The following is a 22,302-nucleotide window of genomic DNA, read 5'->3' on the forward strand; positions in this document are numbered from 1 at the left end:
CTGGTCATGGCCCAAGCTTGTCTGGGAACCTCCGATGGAAGGCCCGTACTTTGGTGGGCGTGTGCATGAAGTCGGCCGGCTCCCACAATCGTTCCTCTGGCCCGTAGCCCACCCAGTCAATTAGACAGTAGAGCTTGCCACGGAGCCATTTCGAGTCCAGAATCTGGGCAACCTGGAACTCATCATGGCCGTCAACGTGGACTGGCGGTGGGGCAATGCTTCAGCTGGGATACGTGAAACACTGGGTGGATCTTCAGGGAGGGGGGAAGCTCCAACTTGTAGGCGACTGGATTGATCTGCTGCAGGGTGGTGAATGGTCCCTGGTCCACCTTAGCCGACGGACGTCCAGTGCGGTGGTGCTCCAATGACAGTCGGACCTTATCCCCAACCTGGAACGCAGGCCCCTGCTGGCGCGGTCGATCCGCTTGCGCCTTATAATCTGCCTTGGCTCTCGCTAGGTGCCATATCAGGTCAGCTTGTGTTTCCTGGATGTGGGAGACCCGATTGGCGGAAGGCACAAGAGATGCCGCCGGTAGTTAGCGTAGAAAGGGCTCTGTCCCGTGGAGGCATGGCAGGTGTTGTTATAGGCAAACTCAGCCAGTGGCAGAAGGTCCACCCAATCATCCTGATGGTAGCTCAGGAACCAGTGGAGATATTGCTCCAGGACTTGATTAACCCTCTCCGTCTGGCCATGTGTTTGAGGGTGGTATGCGGAAGAGAGGCGCCTCTCAATACTCAGTCCCTTTAGGAAGGCCGCCCAGAACCGGGACATGAACTGGGGACCCCTATCGGAGATCACCGCATCCGGGAGCCCATGTAGCCGGAACATGGGTTCAAGAAACAAGTGGGCTGTCTGTTGCGCTGTGGGGAAGCTTCGAGCTGGGATGAAGTGTGCCATCTTGGTGAGTGAATCCACCACCACCAGAATGACCAACTGTCCTTTGGACACAGGGAGGTCCACGATGAAGTCCATAGAAAGTGTTGACCATGGCCTGTGGGGGAGGGGGTAATGGCTGGAGGAGCCCCAAGGGTCTCTGCCGTGGCACCTTGGTCCAATCAAAAGTCTCACAGGACCGCACATACTTCTTAATGTCCGCCCAAACCCCTGGCTACCAGAAAGCTCAGGCCAATAGCTGCAGTGTCTTCGCGTATCCCCCATGTCCGGCAGTTCACGTATCATGGCACTGCTCAAGGACCTGGGTCCGGAGCAGCCCCTCTGGAATTTAGAGGCAGCTGCGATGATACACACACCCATCCCGGACATCAAGCGGCGCACCCCCCAGTCCCAAAGGCACCGGGCTAGTATCCAACCAGGCCTTGGTGAACAGTTCCTGTCGCTGTGCCTTGCCTCTTCAGAACAAACTTAGGAAGGCTCCAGTCCTGCAGAGTCCTATTGGTCACAGGGCCTGGCTCCTGCACGCACACCTGACAGTATTAGCCTGTTTTAGCATGTCCTGCCTGTGTTAAAGTGCTTGGGAAGCAGCAATGGTGCCACACTCATTATATGAGAATTGACCCTTGGTCAGGTCTCAATTCAGCATGAGAATAATAGAGCATTTGGAAGGGCTGGGAATATATTTTTCCTAGTGCACATGTCTCCATTCACATGTTTCACAAACACATGCTCCCTATGGCAACCAATGCCTGAGGCCTGGGTCAGTAGCTTACACTTCATTATAGTGGCAGGGCTAGATGGAGGGGGGCTACTGTTGCTGTATAAGAGTGTTTTTAGGGATATGGCAGGGTGAAATGGAGGCCCAGATGTAGCAGTGAAATGTTTGAATACAAAAGGCTTGGGCAGAGTGATAGCTAGGAGATGGAGAGAAAAGGAAGTAATAAAACACTAATAATTCATACCTTCCAACATCACTCAGATGAAAATCAGGACATTTTCATCTGAGGAATGCAAGGTGTTTCTGACTGGGGGGAAAGGGTGGTGGAGGAAATAGGTGCACACTTACTCAGTACATGCTCAGAGGCACTACTGCCATCTCTTCATTACCTCACACATAACCGGATGAGACCCTAGCACTAGGCATCAGCCCTCGTTCCCTTTCCCTCTGCCCTCTTATCCATCTTGCTAGTTGCTCCGGACTCAACCATTGCTGTTGCCAGCTCCAATCTGCACTGCAGCCCTTTTAATCCCTGCCCCCCCCCTCTCTCAAAGGTGCCCTGGTGAATGACATCATCAGGCCAGACCATCAAACTTGCAGATCACCAAACTGCGAGGGGAAGAGAGGCAAAATCCATGCAGATCTGATCCAAAGAACCAACCTTGGAGAGTCCAATCCACTGCATGGATGGCAGGTAAGTCTCAGGCCCTGCGTGGCCTCTGCGATCTGCTGTTGCCACTCTCACTCACTGCCAGGGCAGCACTGTGAGAGGGGAACAAAGCCTTGAAATTGGGACACCCAATTTCAAGTCAGAAGATTGACCTCATGGGCGTAGCTAGGATTTTTGTTAGGGGGGACATGCCTTTTGTTGGGGGGGCAGAACCTCAGTTTGCTATGTATTTTTATTGAGTTTTATTGATTTAAGGGGGGCAGTTGCCCCTCCCTGCCCCCTGCACCCCCTTGCCTATGCCCATGCTTCATCCATCAAAATTTAGGAAATATTCCCTGAGAAAATTACACATTATTTTAGCTCACAGAACAATCACAAAAAGCCATCTCTGGCTCTCCTCATTACTCCAAATATTTCCTCTACAAAAGGAGATATCTTGGAGAACACTCCCCCAATAGTTCTTTCGCTTTCAAATCTTGCCTTAAGGGCAAATTTATGTATGAATAGGGTGGGCCAGTGACCTAGATGCAAGAACTAAAGTATTTACCATCTCAAAAGAATGGTCAGACTGCCCAGGTAATGCAATCAGTAAAACATTATCAGGTATTCTGGCAGGCAGAAGAGAAGCCTCATACTCCTATTTCTGTTGGAGACCACTTTACAGATGCAGAATGGTGGACTTTGGTTCCCAAGGCAGTAGAAGATTCAGATGTTTTAAGGACCGCAGGGCCAAATACAAAAATCAGGAGGTTGTGCAACTGAATGCTTTGCCAATTTGTGGTTATCAGTAAGCTACAGTTTTTCCTCAGATCTGAAAAGAGGACAAAATATCAGTTAACTGGTTTAACTTGACCAGCGCTCTACCCCTGCCCAGATAAATGTACAACTTCCAATTTTTAAACAAGGGTTGCCCCAGGGCGTGCATAAAATGTCATTGTTAATCTGTCCCAAGACTTTTCATGCAGCTAAGATGAACAGTAGGGTGCCAGTCCTCCCTGGCTGTGCTTAGATCTGAGGACACCTTAGTAAGAGAGCACATAAAAAGATTTAAAATGGCAAATCCCTGTAGCAATTGAGTGCCCACCAACAGGTGTACTCTATGGTGCAGTTCCAGATAAGGAAATACAACACCAATACCCCCGCTTCATCTGTTGGTAACTGCATTATTTGGAGGGATAGCTGAGGGGAGGAAGCCATTGAGAACCTTACAAAATATTGATTCATTTAGAATATTGTTATGTGAAAAGTACTGAGAAATTCCTCTCAAGACATACATAAAATGGGGGAGCACTTTCATTCTGAGCACTTTCAATCTTGCCCACTTAAGTGATCCATTACACATACTGATTATTGTGGGATTATTCCCATATACTGCAGTAACTCTGGATACTGGGTGGGAGTACCATAACTTCCCCTGATGGGAGTATATTTAGCTTGATTTGTTTCTGATTACCTGCACTAGTGCTGTGCGCTCAGAGTGAAGTTGATATAAGCACATATTTGTGGGGCATGAGCAAAACTCCAGTTGAACTGAACTTCTGATAACATCTTTGAACTTGCTTCAATTTGCTGACTTGCTTTTTAGTGACATCAGCCTCCCCTGGTTTGGTAATCCAAGGAGTACTTTACCCTCCCATCTTTCTCGTGAAATCCCACACATTTGTCCTCACTTTATATATATATATATAAAAGCCTTAGCTCATGGAGCCTTTGCTCTAGCCATGACCCCAGTGAATAAAGTGAAGGCAATCTTAGAAGAAAGGATGGGATAGGATAGTGCTTTATTATTTAGTGTTGTGAGGTTCATTTATTGCTGCTGTCAGAGCAGAACTGCAGACCGGTGGCAAGTGAATTTATCACAGAAATGGTATTCAGGGGTGGTAGCTGCTAAATACTTCAGATCAAGTAGAACATCTGTGTTGAATTCAGAAAATGTATTCCTAACACTTTTAGGTCACTGCATCCAAAATGGTGGTAGTGAGCTTGAAATCTGGCATGTTCATTAGACTTTCTTGTGGTTCACACCATTTATTGTTCATTACATTAATGTATGCCCCACTCTTCCTCTCATCAATAGTTTTTTTAGACAGGCTGTCATTGTGCACTGAGTAAATAGAGGAGAAAGGCTTGAAATGGATTCAGCTAACCAGCAGTGGATCTTCTCATTCTGACCTGATCTCTCCAGGATGGGCTATTCTCTTACCATTTTGCTATCTCGTTTGGAATTGCTATCTGATTGAAGAACAGTCATTTATAGATAAGACTAGTGGTAGATAGAAGAGTTTCAGTTTCATGGCTGGATAGTGGATTTTCACCACCCCCAAGCAATTTTCTACTTGCCAAAAATAATTAGCATGTTAGTACTCTGCTCCTGTACTAAGCCAGTCATTAAAGCAACAGAAGAAGGATGTATGTACAGCTTTTCTGGAAGCATTGGTGGCTTGCCCTGCATAAAGAATCCAGAGAACCATAGTATACTTCATGACTAAAAACAAGCATTTTGAAAATAGGCCCCAAGACTGGGTCCATTATTTTCTCTACACATTTCAATTTATTTACTTACTTATTTATCTGTGTTCCTTTCAGGTGTATGCAAAATATGAAAATGAAAGGAAATTGTTCAGACCTGGGGAGTAATAAGCTTATTCTAATTATTCTCCCTGCATCTGGGCAGAACAAAATCTAGCATCCACTGAGCCCCACTGGGACCAATTTGCAGGTGAGGTAAAATGCCTCCTCTCACAGCTGCTTGCCTTACCTGAGCAGACATAAAGTGGGAATTAGCAAAAAATGGAGAACATCTAAACTCCTGAGAAATAAGAAGTAGACATATGGAATATGGAAACTAAACTTGGTTATCAAGAGCTCAGAGTTACTTATTTTGTCACCAAATCTCATCTTCCTCAGTTTAATTCTACCAGATAGGCAGTCTGGTATCCTGTTGTTGTTGTTTAGTCGTTTAGTCGTGTCCGACTCTTCGTGACCCCATGGACCAGAGCACGCCAGGCACTCCTGTCTTCCACTGCCTCCCGCAGTTTGGTCAGACTCATATTTGTAGCTTCGAGAACACTGTCTAACCATCTCATCCTCTGCCATCCCCTTCTCCTTGTGCCCTCCATCTTTCCCAACATCAGGGTCTTTTCCAGGGAGTCTTCTCTTCTCATGAGGTGGCCAAAGTATTGGAGCCTCAGCTTCACGATCCGTCCTTCCATTGAGCACTCAGGGCTGATTTCCTTAAGAATGGATACGTTTTATCTTCTTGCAGTCCATGGGACTCTCAAGAGTCTCCTCCAGCACCATAATTCAAAAGCATCAATTCTTTGGCGATCAGCCTTCTTTATGGTCCAGCTCTCACTTCCATACATCACTACTGGGAAAACCATGGCTTTTACTTTGTTGGCAAGGTGATGTCTCTGCTTTTTAAGGTGTTGTCTAGGTTTGCCATCGCCTTTCTCCCAAGGAGCAGGTGTCTTTTAATTTCGTGACTGCTGTCACCATCTGCAGTGATCATGGAGCCCAAGAAAGTAAAATCTCTCACTGCCTCCATTTCTTCCCCTTCTATTTGCCAGGAGGTGATGGGCCCAGTGGCCATGATCTTTGTTTTTTTGATGTTGAGCTTCAGACCATATTTTGTGCTCTCCTCCTTCACCCTCATTAAAAGGTTCTTTAATTACTCCTCACTTTCTGTCTGGTATCCTAGTATATTCTAATGTCAAACTCAGTGTAGACTCTTATGTAGCCAGAACAGCACCATCCACACACAGGAGGGAAGTATCAGCAGGCTCAGAGAAAACACAAGGTTTTCAGAGATATTTTTCTTAAATGAGTAAATCCCCCTGTAAGAAGGGGGGACAGCTCAGGGGCCACAGAAGGATAATTTCCTAAGATTTTTAATAAATGGAAAACTGGAGAGGGGCTGACTAGAATCCAGACAGATGCACTCCACACTGCAGTTTTGTTGCAGATCCCAACTGTAGATAAACATTATCATATGTCTAGTATGGCAAATAATTTATAATAGTTATCCCATATATCTTCACAGCGGTTCTTTGAAGTAGGTCATGGTTAACTTAGCTTTACAGATGGGTAGAAATGTAGTGTTGGAGGATACCTAATGTGCATAGTTGATAGGAAAACCTTGTCTGTCCATGCACATTGGACAACCTGCAGCTAATAAATGGCCAACTCTGTTCAATAGGGTTGCCTGACCTCAATCTGCAGAATACAATAAAATTGCATCTTAGGCACATTTACTTTGTGCAATTTCAGCTATATGCAGTTGAAGGCAGGCTGGTTGAAATTGCACAAGTTAAATTCAAGCAAGCTAGAGACCTTTAAAGCTCTCTTTGCACCAGGTCCACTTAAGGTTACTTGGTGGATAAAGAGTTTTTAAACTCTCTGCCTTGCTTGGGTGGCAAGGCCTTTTCAGTGTTCCTGCTTTGGGGTGTGCTTACAAGAGCTCATAGGAATTCAGATGGGCCTGTGAGATCTTGCATGAGTATCCTAGAGCCATCTGAGTTCACGTGCGAACTCACACAAGCATTGCACAGCTGGCCTTTCCTCACAAGCAAGGCAGAGAGCTCAAAAGCTCTTTATGCGCCAGGTAACCCAAGTGGAACCTGTGTATAACGAGCTCTTAAGCTCTCTGACTTGCTTGGGGGGCAAGGCCTGCTCAGTACACCAGCTCTAGGATGCTTGTATGAGCTCAGAACAAGCTAATGGACAGGCTTGCTCTTAAGATTCTATAAATATTAAAGATACAGTAACAGACATCATCACTGGGTGTGTGTGCAAGGGGAGCTGTGGAATAGGAGAGAGGAGGATGCGGTGTGAGGTGGTCTGTGCGCAAGGGAGAGTTTGAAAAGGACAAAGGAATAGTTAGGTGAAATGGGTGATTAATTAAACAGAATACACAAACACACATACGTGTAGTTATTGAAAACAGTAGATGGCAAGCATAATCTTAGGGCACATTTTCTGCTTTCAGTCTGACAGGAGAGAATGTCTCTTCTAAAATGATGTCATACATCTAAAAAAGTAGGTGGGTTTGCTTCAGAACTATTGTTTTTACTCATATACAAATATAATAGATGAGCTGACAAAACACATGATTAATTATTTAACTGAGTGAGCTGTACCAATAAACTCACAATTTTCAGATGCTTGCTCTCTTAACAAAATCATCCAAGCTGCAGTCTTCTGCACATCTACCAAGGAATCAGCTCTATTGAATAAACATATGATTGCACTGTCAGTTATTAGGTTTTGCTTTTGGAACTAATAGTACATCTATGTGTAAATGTAACAGTAGAACAGCTAAACAGAAAGGCACCACATCCAATTTTCCATACCAGGAGGTGGCTTTTCAGTGAGGTGGTTTGGAATGCAAAGTGCCACTTTGCATATACAAATCATGCTCACTATTAGCTAATCTCTCAGTGCATGAGCTAAACTGGAAGAGAGAACTGATAATGCTTAGCTAGGAGTTTGAACCTGCTCACACTTCCACTTGCTGGCTTTGCTGCTGCTGCTACTGCAGCTGCAAACTAGGGGTTTTTTTAAGGCTGCTAATAGGTTTTTCAAAGGCTGCATTTACCTGTTTTAATTGTTTCACTTTAATCACATTACATATTAATATTGTATTCTTCATTCTGTAAGCTGTACAGAGAATGTATGTTGATGGGTGGTCATAAAAATAAGGTTGCTAAATAGAAAGAAACCTATTGAATATTGGGTGGTGACTTTTGATAACACGAGCAATAGCTAAAGCACTGTCTTCTAGAATCCTGCTGAGACTAAGGCAGCTGCTTTTCCACCTGCAATAACATTGCTTCTTGTTTCACTGCAGCCCCAGCAGGTGTATCCAATTGGTATAAATTAGCTAAGGCACAACAGTAGACCTTTGCTTGATACAGCAGGAGTTCTGAAGCTGAGGTTTGCAAGGTAAGTGCTGCTTTTTCCTTGTTCTGCTCCCTGTGGCTTTTGAATTTAGTCACCTATAGGAAACCATCTGAAGCAATGCATACCATGTGGGTTCTCATAATAGTCAGTAGTGAGCAGGCTGCAGAGAGGGATGAGCTAGGGCATACAGCTCAAGTCATGCAAGACTCTTTGTATTTCATGGGCAAATATCATGGGTCAGGCTGTGCAGTCTTAATAGTCTACTTGACTGCAACATATCGACACCTGAAGGACAATTGACAATGGTCCCCCACCCTGGTCCTGGGTTAGAGAAAGCATAAAAAAACCCTCATACTTAATGAGATGGAGAGTGGGCGGATGCAGACTCTCAGCTTCTGAATTGCCACACAATTATTACTATAACAGATGTACAGCACAAGAGGCATGCTTTTTAAATGCTATACTGAACATTTAAGTTGCACAGAGGGAAGGAAAAAGGTCAGAGGTTAGTGATGGCAGTGGAGGAGGAGATAGCATGAGGCTGTACTGATCATAATTTAAGAGACTGGTGTTGAAGAGGGAGAAGGAATTGTACTATTGTCACCTGTGATTTATTGAGCCAGGTTTCTGAAATGATAAGTGTGAATGGGGGCTTTATTCCAATACAAACAGCAGATCAAGACCATGATCTGGATTGGAACCATACTGGCAGGCGGCCTGTTAGTTATTCTTTAAAAATATAAACACATCTGCTAATATTGTAAATGGTACTGCATTTGGTCTGGCCCTTAAGATGATTTTGGATGGATATTAGATAGTCCTAGTTTAATAGCTCTATGAATAGTTAGGACAACAAAATGTTAATCCATGTTTGGAAGCGTGCCAGCTCTTTGTATAAGTTGCTGGAAGCATACAGCAGGTTAAATCTTTGTGCTTTGCTTGTGGGCTTTCTGGAGACTGTTGGCTGGCATCTGTTGGAAGAAACAGGGTGCTGGACTGGATAGACTTTTGGTCTAATCTTGCAGAGATCTTAGGTTCTTATGAAACAGTGAGCAGTGTTCCTCACTACTGTCTCTTTTCCTTCCTACTCTTTCTGCAATGCAAACTAAGGTGACATTAATAACAGCTAAAATGCACAAAATGCAGCTCATTTTGCATTTTTTGCTGGAAATTGGATCCTGACAACCTGAGCCAGATGCTGTTTCTCTCCAGTCTTAGTGGAGCTTTGTCCCTGGCTTGAGTGGATGATGTTGCCCTAAGCAGCTATTTGCTAAGTTTTGTTGATGAGATGCCTTGACTGCACATATTATTACACAATGAGTGTACTGAGTAGGGACATTAAATTGCCTTTAATTGGAGCAGCTTGACTTCTTCTGTTCCTTTTGGTTGCTCTGGCAACTAAAGGCAATTGAGTCCATGCCTGATAGTTAATGAGGGGACACTGCTATTCTCAATTCCTGATGAATCATTATAGCACTTCCCCATGTGCCACAAACTTTGGCGTGTATCATCTAAAAGCCATTCTTGATTATGACCTACAGTATCAGAATGTTCCCACCCTTTCCTCCATATTTTCTTGGGGTTATGGATCTGAATTTCACATAAAGGCCACCTGAGCTTTAATTTAAAACTGTCCCCTTATTCTGCAGCCTTCTCACTGATCTTCACTTGCTGGCTCTGTCAAGCCTTTTTAAATTTTGATTTCCTCAAAATGTCCTCCAACATCACTGGTGCATAGGGTGCATAGGTAGAGGTGGGTGAATAGGCCTACAGAGGAAAGGTGGTGTGTTTTTTGCAAACTGAAAAGCTAACACATGCAGAACTCAAATCCATCCAGCAAATCAGTTTACATGTGGGCTAAACTGAGTTTGAATGCCAGAAAAGATTATAGTGGAAGGAAATACCTGCCTTTCTTGAGCAGGCTAAAGACTGGTTAATTACCCAAAGCCACTAGAAGATACTGCTCCTGCTGGCTGATGTCTTCATGTATTTCTGCCTTCAAGTAACATTGTTGTTTCCCCTTTACTTTTTAGTTTTAATACAGGGATGGGGGACTTGTCATCCTCCAGGTGTTTTTGGACAGAGGCAGATTTAGAGGAGTGCAACTGGTTTGGCTGCATTGGGCGTCAAGCCAAGAAGGCACCTCAACACTGACAAATAACAGAAGCCGAGAGGTGGGAGGGGGCAGCAAATTTTGATGTCACAGCTTTAAAGCTCAAGGTCCTCCACTGTTCTGGACTACTGTTCCCATCATCCCTGATCTTGCTTTTTGGGCTCATGGGTGTTGGATATTTGAAGGGCTACAGGTTCCCCATGCCTGTTTTAAAATAATATGTATAAGCTCAGGTACAGGCCTATGAATAGCCGACGGCCAAGGCAACACAGCACTGCTGGTCTAAAGACAACTCCTCCCTCTTGCATTGTTTAGAACTAGTAAGTTAAGAGACACTCCCAAAAAGGAAAGCTGAATATGTCCTTGTTCTGTGGCCACTAAGTGATCATGAACTAAAGCCTGGTAGAGGTGTTGGCAGCAGGCTACTGAGACTTCATTTTTGTGTCTACCTGTTCAAATAGCAGTGATGGCAGGTAAAATTTTGACTTGGTAGAGCTGCAATTTCTAACCCTGCTGTTTTCATCGCAATAGGTCTTGTACAGCACTTATTTCATACCCTCCAACATGCCCCAGAGGAAAACTGGAACACACATATTTCAGGGCCGCGATCTTGTGAGAGCCAGGTGACTTGAGTAAAAGCACCCCACCCCCAAAATGTGTCATGTGACTCTCATGAGAGCACGGCCCCCCAAAATGGGATGTCTCACTTAAATCAGGACAGTTGTGCCATTACACATGTGCAGAATGTCACGGTCTCATAATCTCTAGCCCCATCCCCCTGTCAAGTATTCTTTGCACATCTATGGACAAGGAAAGAGCTTTCATGTAAGAAGGCCTAAATATGATTTTCAGAAAATTGACTCCATACCTTTTATTTAGAAATTAAGCATTAATTTATTCCTTCTTCCCCACCCAGTTATATAAGAAACAATATGCACCATAAAATAGCTCTTGCTAGTTCACATTGCTTGTATCATGGCTATGGGACTTATGCTACATTTTACTGAAAATGAAGCCGTGTGTAGGAAGGCTAGAGAATTTTGTTTTTCAAACATCAGAGCAAAAATCCAGTATTACGTATAAAGCATGTTCATAAGTTTACTTGGTTAGAAGATTCTGATTGGTCAGTACACAAAGGCTGATTTTTCATCTGATAAAACCAGGCAAGATAATTTCCAGCTTTACTTGATAATCACTTTTGGGTAGGTTTTGCCCCTATATTGTGGCAAATTGGACACAACTTCTACCAAGTCCTTTTTTGAATCTGCATCACCATAAAAAAAAATCACCTGCTGCCTTTTAATTCTCTTCCTCTTGTGCACTATCCATAGGCATCTCTGCAACTACCTTAGTGCTCATGTCAAAAACAATAGTAGTTGCAGGTCTTGTACTTTTACCTTCTGAAGTCAGGAACATTAGGTTTTCCCATTTCAAATTATGATCTGTATGGGCAACTGGGTGGAACAAGAGCTTGAAACTGACCTTCCATTCCCATTCCTCCACCCCTTTTAGTTTCAGAAGAGGAAGTAGATTTACTTGCAGAACTGCCTGCCCCCTTTGCATCTAAAATATTAGCTGTAGTCTCCAATTTGAGGCATCAGCAAAGGAAGAAAATTATAATTCTTAGATTACGGTACTTGGGTGAGACCTTCCCTGAAATAGTGTGTCCAGTATAGGTCACTCTGTTTAAGAAAGACTGTTTTTAAATTGGAACAAAATTTAGACAATATGCAGCCTCAGTTCTCAACTGCATGCATTCTGTGTTACGTGAGAAGCTGGAAATGTTGGGCCTGTTTAGCTGATGAAGTAGGAGTCTGAGAAGCACTGATTAATAGTTAACATGAACGGTACTAGGACTGAAGCCTTGTGATACTCCAACTGTTGCTGAACTTCTAGTTCCCATTAGCTCCTGCCAGCATGGCCAGTGGCCAGGGATGATGGAACTGAAGTTCAACAACGTCTTTGGGGACAAAGACCCCCCCCCCGCTATATACAGCCTACCAGAGCAGTTAGCAAAAGTTTGAAATGTTGTATGTAGCAATAAAAATACAACAACACAGAAGATGACTGCAAAACAAAAGAGCACTTAAGCCAGATAAACCCATATCCTGTCAAATCCAGACAGATTTTTTTTAAAAAAGCCTTTACCTGGCAATGAAAAGATAACAGAGATAGCAGCGGGAGGCAGATTCCAAAAGCAAGATGCTGCAAAACAAAACAAAAATCATATCCCTGATCACCTTATAATCGTGCAAAAAAAGCACATCATGACGATCTTAGGGTGAGCAGCTTGTTTGGCAGCAGGTAGTCCTTGAGATACCTAGGCCCTGTAAGCCATTTAGGCATTTGGAAGTTAAAAAGCAGCACCAGAAATTGGCTCCAGAAACAGACCTGGGAGCTAAGACCGGAGAGCTATGATGTGGCTAACTGTGGTTATTCAGGAAACTATAGTCTGAAGATTCTTAAACACACACCATTAGACTTATTTCAGGGCTGAAAACAGGTAGTGAGGATTCCAGATTGAAGGTGGTTGACCTTAATGTGGGGGGTCAACAGTAGAAAATGAAAATCTGCTCTCTTTCTACAGGAACTTTGCCTGTAAATATACATAACAAGAAAATTTCCAACATGCTAGAAATTTTTTTTGTACTTGCAAAAGTTGTAGGAAAGCTAAATTGGTTCAAAACAGTGCTTATATAGGAAAATGTATCCCCTTTATTGGGAGCATCAGTCAAGCTATGCGTGGCTTGGCTCATTTTCTTGAGATTTGCATGGCTTTACTAGAAACTTCCCAAACTGTGCAAAGCACGTTGTTGCCCCCCCCCTTGTGCTGTTTCCAGATCTTTTAAGTGGGTTTATGCATGTATGTAGGATCCTGACTAAGGGGAGGTGATGATCATCTTAAGCTGCCTTTACTTAGTAATTCAACTAAGTTTCACTTGGAGAAGACACATGAAAATTTATGAACATGACTTAAGTTAGGTCCATTAATTTCAGTAGGTCTACTCTGAGTAAAACTTCATTGAACACCACCAATGGCATTTAAACACAGTGGTACCTCAGATTAAGTACTTAATTCGTTCTGGAGGTCTGTTCTTGACCTGAAGCTGTTCTTAACCTGAAGCACCACTAAAGGGGCCTCCTGCTGTCGCTGCACGGTTTCTGTTCTCATCCTGAAGCAAAGTTCTTAACCCGAGGTACTATTTCTGAGTTAGTGGAGTCTGTAACCTGAAACATCTGTAACCTGAAGCGTTGTTAACCTGAGGTACCACTGTACATGCCTATAAAGTAGCTTTCCAGATCTTTGGCAGTGGAATCTGGAGGGAAAGGGAGTGTTAAGTTTGTTTCTCAGGCACCTGTATTACCCCATGAATAATTTTGCACTTAGCATGGTGGATAGTTTCCAAAAAATTTTTTTTAAGTAAGGTTTGTTTCCTTTCTTTCAACGTGGATGCTATTCTCTTTCTCTCGGATAGCAAGAGGCAGGCAGTGTATTAGTGTTGTGGGAGGGAAGGCAGAAGAGACCTCCCCTATCCAAACCCTTTTGTTCCCTGAAAACTTTTGCACAGGTTCTGTAGCTGCAGTTTTGTGTGTAGCTGCCTTACAACAAAGGAAAAACAACTTGCTGTGTGGAGCGGCAGTAACTTTTCCTACTGCCCCACACTTTCTGAGAATACCTCCTGTTTGCAGAAATGTAGTATGTGCATAGGGTTGTATGCATGTCTAGGATATTAGGATAAAGTTTAGCATGTAAACATGGGGCCAAAATGCAGATTTTTCAAGCTGTTAAGTGATGTTTTGGACAGTAAATCCCTATTTTCTTTTTTAAATAAAGGGTTTGTAAATTTAGCTTGGGGGAAAAAAGATGGTGGTGCAGCAGTAGCAGCAGCAGGGAGGTAAGAGTGAGGTTCACTTGGGTGATGACTATGTGGGTGGGCAGGCGGCGCAGTCCTGCTTGGCTTTGGTGGAGGGATGCACTGGCAGTGTTGGTGGCTTGCTGGCCCCGGGTGCCAATAACTCATGCTACTGGTGGTATGATGTGGGATGTAATCCACTGGGAGCAGTCAAGTACAACATTACCTGTTTTGCTAGAGTGGTCATGCAGGGGATGTTGATCCAGCCAGTCAAACTTCCTGTTCCCTCTTGGCCTGGAGCATCCTTCTTTGCATGTGACTAGTAGGTGGGCGTGACCTTTCCAGACCTGGTAAAAGGCCAAGTCACACAGCCACCTCCCCACTCTTCGATCTTCTTTTTCATCCTGCAAACTTCCTGATTCACCTGGACTGTACTGCTAGCTGACTGCCAGCCAGCAGTCTCCCCAGGTTATCTCCCATATGGGGTAAACCTGTTTGTACATATAAGCCTAAAGCCTGCCTTCAGAGATCACACTGTCCTCTGCCTGATCGTGAGTAAAACTACTTTTTGTTACTTATGAATAAGACTATGGTGCCTTTATTCTTTTAGGAGGGATCAAAGAGGCCTTACCAGGGCAAGCCAGATTGAATTGTTTATTGTCTTAAGAGGCTCACACAAGTCTGCAACCAGTTTTTTGCTGCATAAAGGGGGAATGTACTCTACTAAGTGAAGAAGCTTGGTAGCGCAAGTTAGGAAGGAATCAATATACAGTGGTACCTCAAGTTAAGTACTTAATTTGTTCCGGAGGCCCGTTCTTAACCTGAAACTGTACTTAACCTGAGGTACCACTTTAGCTAATGGGGCCTCCTGCTGCCGCCGCACCGCCGGAACACGATTTCTGTCCTCATCCTGAAGCAAAGTTCTTAACCTGAGGTACTATTTCTGGGTTAGCGGAGTCTGTAACCTGAAGCGTCTGTAACCCAAGGTACCACTGTATCCTCTCCTGCCACCCTCAACATTCCCATATATGACACATGTAGTGTATTACAAACAGAAGCACTTCCATACTATCATGTAAGTGCTACTGTTTCAGCAGCCAAATTGTCCATGTGGAAATGATTCATGGCACACCCTTCTTCTACTGAAAGGCGAACTGTTCCAGCCGCTCCTCCTTTTTCTTGTCTGTGTGAGCAGCCAAGCAAGAGCATTTCGCTTTCACAGAATTTTGTTTGAGTTCTGCTTTCCACCACATGGACAGGTAGGATTCACTCCCACAGAGTTGTGGTCTTTTGGAGCTCCTGCCAGGATAACTACAGGTTTCTCTACTAACTGGCAAATAAAACAAGACAGCAAAACGAACATGTAGGAAACCCGATTATTCAAATTTATTAACATCAAGAATTATGCAATGATGCTGTAGATTTTTATTAACAAATAGAAAACAGACTGTATACAACAGTGACCCCTACAGCACTATGCTTTCACAAGGTAAAAATGAATGTTCTCTCCAACATCACCAACCCAGGATTGTTGATTTCAATGTAATTTGAATACATTGGATAATATAGTTAGAGACCTTTCCACCACCTTTATTTATAGAACTATGCACCTGGGAGAAGGCTGTAATCTCCCTGCCTTTAGTGCAAGTGAGAGAGAATAAGGAGTATTAATATATAGTACCGTTAAATTAAGTCCAGTAGCCTTGCCACATTGGTTAATTAGACCATCCTGTCATAGTGAAAAATACAGCATTCTAATGACTTTTAAATGTGGTACAGGATAGCAGAAATTATAGTTACACTCAGCCTCTGAGAACTGAATTCCTTACCTGAAGAATCCCACCCCTCCCTCCCTAATAGCCAAGGCACCCCCATGCCGGGGTTGTTTGTGCAGGAAGGCTTGACTTCCCAGAGTTGTGCTCTTTCACCTTGGAAGGTGCTCCAATGCACTTGGTTGGCCACAGTTGCCTAGGCAACAGCACCTCAGGATGCTACTGGCACAGAAAGAACTAAATAAATGTGTCGGTCAGGTCCCTTTTGGGAACTTGGTTTTCGTGCGGCAAGGATGCCACACCCCCCCCCCATCTTAACAAGAGAATCCCAAGCAGTGGGTCTCTCACTCAAATGGAAAGTTCATAAGGGATTTGCTGACAAATATGAGGTCACTGGACACATGTCAATAGGACCAAGCATCTAATAGCTGCTGGAGTCCCACCTGACAGACAGGCTTATGAATAAAAGGCTTTAGAAATAAGCATTAAGTTGGCTCCAGCTCTGTGAAATTGAATATTCTACAAAGGACTGAAGAGGGAGTGGAAGGGTCCCAGAGCTGTGAGCCAGCCACTAATATTAATCTGGGGCTGCCCGAAAATGGGCAGCACCACCTTGATTGAGACAACAAAAGAGTTAAGGGCGGGGGAAGCAAAAGGAAATTCAAACCCCACCACCTCCATTCTTCTGTTTTGCTTGAGCAAAACATTAAGACTTGCAAAAGAATTTAAAAAAGAAAAGATATAAAAGACTAAGTTTAACTATTTTACATATATAAAAGATCCCATTCCATCCACCCAGTGACTCTCACCATGAAATGCTGTCAAGGGGAGGAGGAGGAGTGGGGGCATTAACAGAAATTCATCTGGAAATTGGAAACGCTAGAAGCTGGTCCCACCTTTGGCGCTGTGGCAATGAACCCAAATACTGTGGTCAGAACTGGTTGGTCATGGGGAGGCTTGATGCTGCAACAACAGCAGCAGCATCTGCACAGAAGGACTAACAAATGGGCGGCTGGCTGGGAAGAACCCGTCTCTGCTCTTGGACATTCCCGCTGCAACTGGCTGAAAGCGCTAGTTACGTTGCATAGTGATCGAAGCTGCCAAGGTACTCCAGTGCAGCCCTGTAGCACAGCTGATACTGGTCCTGGAGAAGAAGGAAGAGAATGGGATTAGCAAAAAGCCTCTAAAGGAGACCACCACTTCTATCACATCATGGTGCAAATACCTGCAAGCGGACTCCTTCACCACCTCACTCTAAAAGAGGCAGCTGGCTAGCACCAAGCCCTGCATCTGATGTAAAGAGGGGCCATTTTGCTCAGATTAGTACATTAAGCTTAGATTGGGAGTGAAGTTCCAGTTAAACTGCAGGTGGGAGAGCAGCAAGCTGACTGTATGGGAAACCCAAGTACTGAATTTTTAGCAATGTAATTTTCTCTCATGGTGCACCAGTAAAATATGTTCTATATAAAAAGGAGGATGAATTATGGATTTATGCTCTCCGTCTCATGACCCATCCAACCACTGGTTCTGATATCCTTGCACTACACAAAGAACAGCACAGAATCAAAGGTCGCATTGATCAGGTGAAAGAGAGGCCAATCCAAGCTGCCATCAAGTTAGACCAGAAAACAGCATGGGTTCTAACCAGAGGATAGCCACTAGCCATGTGTAATCCTTTGCAAGTGCTTGCTGGCACTGTTATTGTGCACAGTATAACCATGACTACCTTTTAGGACTAACCCAGAGTGGGGTTTAACTCATGGTGAGAAATCTTGGCTGGAAGGCGCTCTGATGTGGCTTCATCAGTCTTGACTGATCCAGCTGTCTCACCTTTTTAAAGCCTTTTACAGGCTTCAGAAGATGCTGTAGATACTGTGCCAGTCATAGCTTAGCGTAATGCTGGTGGTCAACAAAAGAGGTTTAAAGACTGTCTCAAGGCAAATCTAAAAAAAATGTAGTATAAACACCAACAATTGGGAAACACTTGCCTGCAAGCACTCCAATTGGAGAACAGCCTTTACCAAAGGTGTCATGGGCTTTGAAGACACGCAAACTCAGGATGCAAGGGAGAAATGTGCTAAGAGGAAGGCACGCTTGGCAAATCCACACTGTGATCAACTCCCACCCAGAAACCAATGTCCCCACTGTGGAAGGATGTGTGGATCCAGAATTGGCCTCCACAGTCACTTACGGACTCTTTGTTAAAACTGTGTTTATGGAAGACAATCTTACTCGGCTATGAGTGATCGCCAAAGGAGAAGATTGTATATACCCTATATATCTCATAGAACACATCAACATGGGAATGGGGGCAAGATTGGTGGCTGCTTGCCTACTTACAGAGAAAGTTACATCCCTTTTCCATACTGAAAGCAAGTGAAAGCAAAGTTTTGGTCCTAAATGCTTGCCCCCAGTCCTCTGTGCAGCAGCAAGCATGTGGCTGGTGGTTTACCTCTGTTTGCACCATGGCTGGTCGTTGTGTCCTCAAGGTCTTCACAGTCTGGAACATGTCAACTACGCCCTCATAGCGCATGCGCTCCAGTACAATGCTTAATGTGATGAACACCCCTGTGCGTCCGACCCCCGCACTGCACATAAGGAAGAGAGAAAGAGACACAGTGAAAGGGAACTGAAGCATCAAAAGATCACAAAGATCAAAAGAAGCTCTCCCAAAAGCTAAAATATCTCTCTACAAGTGCCACAATGTTTTTGTGTGCTCAAAACTACAAAGCAGAGATTTCCCCTGCCTTTTACCAAGGAAATGGCTTCTATACCTAGAAAGGTGAGGCCATCTCTGCAGTAGTAATCTAGCTTTCCCCGATGACCCCAGCCTCCTCATCACTGGCACACAGCACCTAGCCAGCTTCCACGGACAAGCAAACAGCAGAACTTACCTGCAGTGTACAGTGATGGGCCCATCCTGGCCAAACTGCTCCTTGGTTTTATGAACTTGCCCAATGAAGTCAATGAAGCCCTCTCCAGTTTTTGGTACTCCCTGCTCAGGCCAGTCCGTGAACTGGAACTGCCGGATGGTTCTTGACTGTCCATCCTAGTTGTGGTTAAAGGGAGATATAGTCACTGCATCCTCTCAAAACACACGGCAGCCTTCATGGTCAGGCCTTTCCTACTGGTGCCAGAAAAGCCTTGAGGAGGGGAGGCCCAGCCGACCTTAAGCAGATTTCTTTTGCCCCTTAGTGAGTATTTTGTTTTATATAGCAGGGTGTAGTAGATATAAACACAACTGAAATCCTTGCTTCTGCTTTCCAGCTGTCTCAGCCACTTGACACACAGTAACACCAATGCAGAGGGTGATAAAGCAATGGACAATCAGATGCACGTTGAAGATAAAGCCCTTCTGTCCTGTGCTACTTGCAATTTCTGAGCAGTAATGGGAAATAAATATTGGGGAATTCAGGGTAGGCTGTGTGGTACTCACCCTGGCATCAGTGACCTTGAACTCACGCAGAATGTACTGGGGCATGTTGTATTCAGCCATGGGATCCACCACAAAGTACTGGTACCGAGCAGAACGCTCTGCTGGCCAGTACTGGTGGCATTTCTCCTGAAAAGCAAAGGAAGAGTCAGAATTGTTACAGTCAAAATGTGTGATGTGACTGAAGCTTGAATATTTTAGAGTGAGGTCCCTTTTGACATCTTGTCCTGTTGGGTAGTACAATACCCACACAACTCCATGCTCTAATATGCGCAGCAAGACACTGATCTATTTCTTCCCTCCTGCCATGATGTGATTGATTAGGCTCCCCTTGCTCCTGCACACCTCCATTTCCCATGACTTCCTGATTAGCAATCAGCCTGCTCTTCCATGCCAAGTTACTAGGTAGAAAACCTCAGTTCTAGCCCAAATGCCCCTTTTTTGCTGGCTCTGGGCAAAGCAAGAAACCTGAAGCTGCTAGCTCCTCTTAAAGTTTGAGCGGGCCAGGGGGATCAAGTCCATTGATGGTTGCAGAGGATACTTGTTCACCAACTGGGTCCCAGCAGAGCTAGTCAGCCATGTAGCTGGAGATGAATGACTCCTGCAGATTGCGTGCTTATTGAGCATACATTCTGATTTATTTAAATAAAGCTGACAAGGAGGTTATACAATGCTCACTGTTTATTCAGCAATCACCTGATTTGTTTGTGGGGAGGTTATATGACTTCATGTCCATCAGTTGCTATATTTCTGGTGCATTTTCCCATCACCACAAAAAAGTCATTTTTGTTGTTGTGCAAGAGTTTTAATTCACTTCAATAGCACAAACCTAAATTTACTCGTATGCAACTGAATCCCTCCCACAAAACAGTTACAGTCTGAAGACGTCAGTGCAATGAGCTTCACCTTTAGCAGTGACTTCAGTACCCTCTAGCATTAGGAGAATGAAAGCAAAATATTTACTCCCAAGACTGGGCCGTACACCTGGAATCTCACTGGAGAAACAGCCCCAGAATAGACATCACTTGGTAGCTGAGAGTGCTAGCTTACCCGCCCCATCTCTCGCAATTTGGTCAGCATCACCACAATGGTAGAGTTGTGCTCCCACAGCATCCGCCAGAAATCCTCTGTAGTTTCAGCAAGGGGTCCCTGTGTGGCAATGTAGGCCTTTTGCTGCCTGCAAGGTATCAAAAATTTCAGAGTGGTAGATGACTGACACTTCTGGGATGGAAAGGAGATGCTTAGCAGTTAGGTCTAGAGAACTAGTTAAAGGGGAGGAGAGGAGGACTTGTGCCACACATCTGGCTCTCTGATAGCATCTAGCTGCTTCCTTCTGTAGTCCTTGCCCACAACCACCTGTTCCGCTATGAGATCAATAAGGCTATCAGAGGTCCCTTGATGAAAGTAGAGTATTAACACAAAGGCACTAAGTAATTAGCTAAAGTTACTCAATGTGAGAAGAGGCATATTATATAAGTTGGAGTAACTAATGTTATTACACCAGTTGGATCTTCTAAAATGCACACGTGGGGTGAAATATAATACCAGAGTAGTGCTACAACTCTACAGTAAGCTTTTTGTAAAATTGTGTGAGTTCCTTTGAGGTGTGCAGGAAACACTGGTATAGGATGCGTGTTGTAAAGGTAAAGGGACCCCTGACCATTAGGTCCAGTCATGGACGACTCTGGGGTTGCGGCGCTCATCTCGCTTTATTGGCCGAGGGAGCCGGCGTACAGCTTCCGGATCATGTGGCCAGCATGACTAAGCCGCTTCTGGCGAACCAGAGCAGCACACGGAAACGCCGTTTACCTTCCTGCCGGAGTGGTACCTATTTATCTACTTGCACTTTGACGTGCTTTTGAACTGCTAGGTTGACAGGAGCAGGGACCAAGCAGCGGGAGCTCATCCTGTCACGGGGCTTCGAACCGCTGACCTTCTGATCGGCAAGTCCTAGGCTCTGTGGTTTAACCCACAGCGCCACCCGCATGTTGTACATGACCCCAAAGGGTGGAATTTCTGCCACTGCAAAACTCTAGCTACATTGCTGACTTCACAGAAATTAGACAGTAGTGAGCAAATACATACACAGACCCCGACATATGCTACCAGTGAAGACAGTGAATCCTGTTTCCACAGTGATATGTAGGAAAATAAGTCAGAAAATTGAAAAGAGAATCTGTGCCATCTGTATTCTACCACTATGGGGCACTACAGATCCTTGAATGTAGTCTTAGGCTCTCAGCCTTATCCACTCTCATTTAATCTCTCCACTGGTGCTAAAAATTAATGAATCTGTTGTAGGACAGCTGTAATGTGTGGGACAGAGATGGAAGCTGTTCCAAGGTGGATTTATAAGACATCATAAAAGGCAGGAGTGGGGCGGGGGGAGGGGAGGTGGCAGAAACAAAGGCGCTAATAAAGATGCAGCTTCAGAGCCGCCTGTAGCTCCTTGGGCCAATTGATCTCTTTAGATAAAGTGGAGAACGATTGCTCACTTCAAAGGGAAGGACGGGAAGAGATAAACAGGGGCCTGCAGGGACGGTTTAGGTAGGACATGAAATGCTACCACCTGCTGCTTTGGCACACATTTTTGCCAGCGCCCCCCTCCCAATCTTAGCAGCTCTCTTGCAGCACCAGACACATGGAGGTGGCGGCTCTAACACACTCTGGGCACTTGAAATCTGAAGCAGATAAGTGGCCAGGACCTCATCTGCTCTTCTGTTTCCAGGACAGCAGCCTAGAGGCCTGGCATCAGGCTCCTGTTTTGCACTGAAAAGCCTCCCCATGTTGCTGGACCTCTGCCACTCAAATGCTCTCCTAAGATATTTTTGGCACTACCAATTCACAGCTGTTTTTGTAGCCTCATGGGGTGTCTCGGAAATGGGGGCAGGGAGTAAGTTATAGGACAATGCTTCCTTTGCCCCCACGCAGAGGGTGCAGCCCTCC

The 22,302-nt window shown here is 44.6% G+C and overlaps 1 protein-coding gene and 1 long non-coding RNA gene across 20 annotated transcripts in view; one reads left to right on the forward strand and one right to left on the reverse strand.

Annotated features, from left to right (window-relative positions):
* The window catches only part of LOC309535640, a 44,522-nt gene that overhangs the window by 10,308 nt on the left and 11,912 nt on the right, over positions 1–22,302 (forward strand). For 7 of the 8 annotated variants that reach the window (XR_014221311.1, XR_014221312.1, XR_014221313.1 and 4 more), the window contains exons 2-4: positions 2,168–2,307; positions 4,870–5,002; positions 8,138–8,226. This is a non-coding gene — a long non-coding RNA (uncharacterized lncRNA). Of the gene's footprint in view, positions 1–2,167; positions 2,308–4,869; positions 5,003–8,131; positions 8,227–22,302 lie in introns of all 8 variants that reach the window. The other variant, XR_014221317.1, reaches the window with a different exon arrangement.
* The window catches only part of PTPRF (protein tyrosine phosphatase receptor type F), a 482,994-nt gene continuing 476,207 nt past the window's right edge, over positions 15,516–22,302 (reverse strand). For all 12 annotated transcript variants that reach the window (XM_082228806.1, XM_082228805.1, XM_082228804.1 and 9 more), the window contains 5 exons: positions 20,407–20,533; positions 19,360–19,485; positions 18,818–18,972; positions 18,376–18,511; positions 15,516–17,067 (listed from right to left, as the gene is read on the reverse strand). In XM_082228806.1, coding sequence (XP_082084932.1) covers positions 16,999–17,067; positions 18,376–18,511; positions 18,818–18,972; positions 19,360–19,485; positions 20,407–20,533 — 613 coding nt within the window. In that variant the 3' untranslated portion in view covers positions 15,516–16,998. The remainder of the gene's footprint in view (positions 17,068–18,375; positions 18,512–18,817; positions 18,973–19,359; positions 19,486–20,406; positions 20,534–22,302) is intronic.

The sequence above is a fragment of the Podarcis vaucheri genome (assembly GCF_965113315.1).
Source record: "Podarcis vaucheri genome assembly, chromosome: 6".
NCBI lineage: Eukaryota > Metazoa > Chordata > Lepidosauria > Squamata > Lacertidae > Podarcis > Podarcis vaucheri.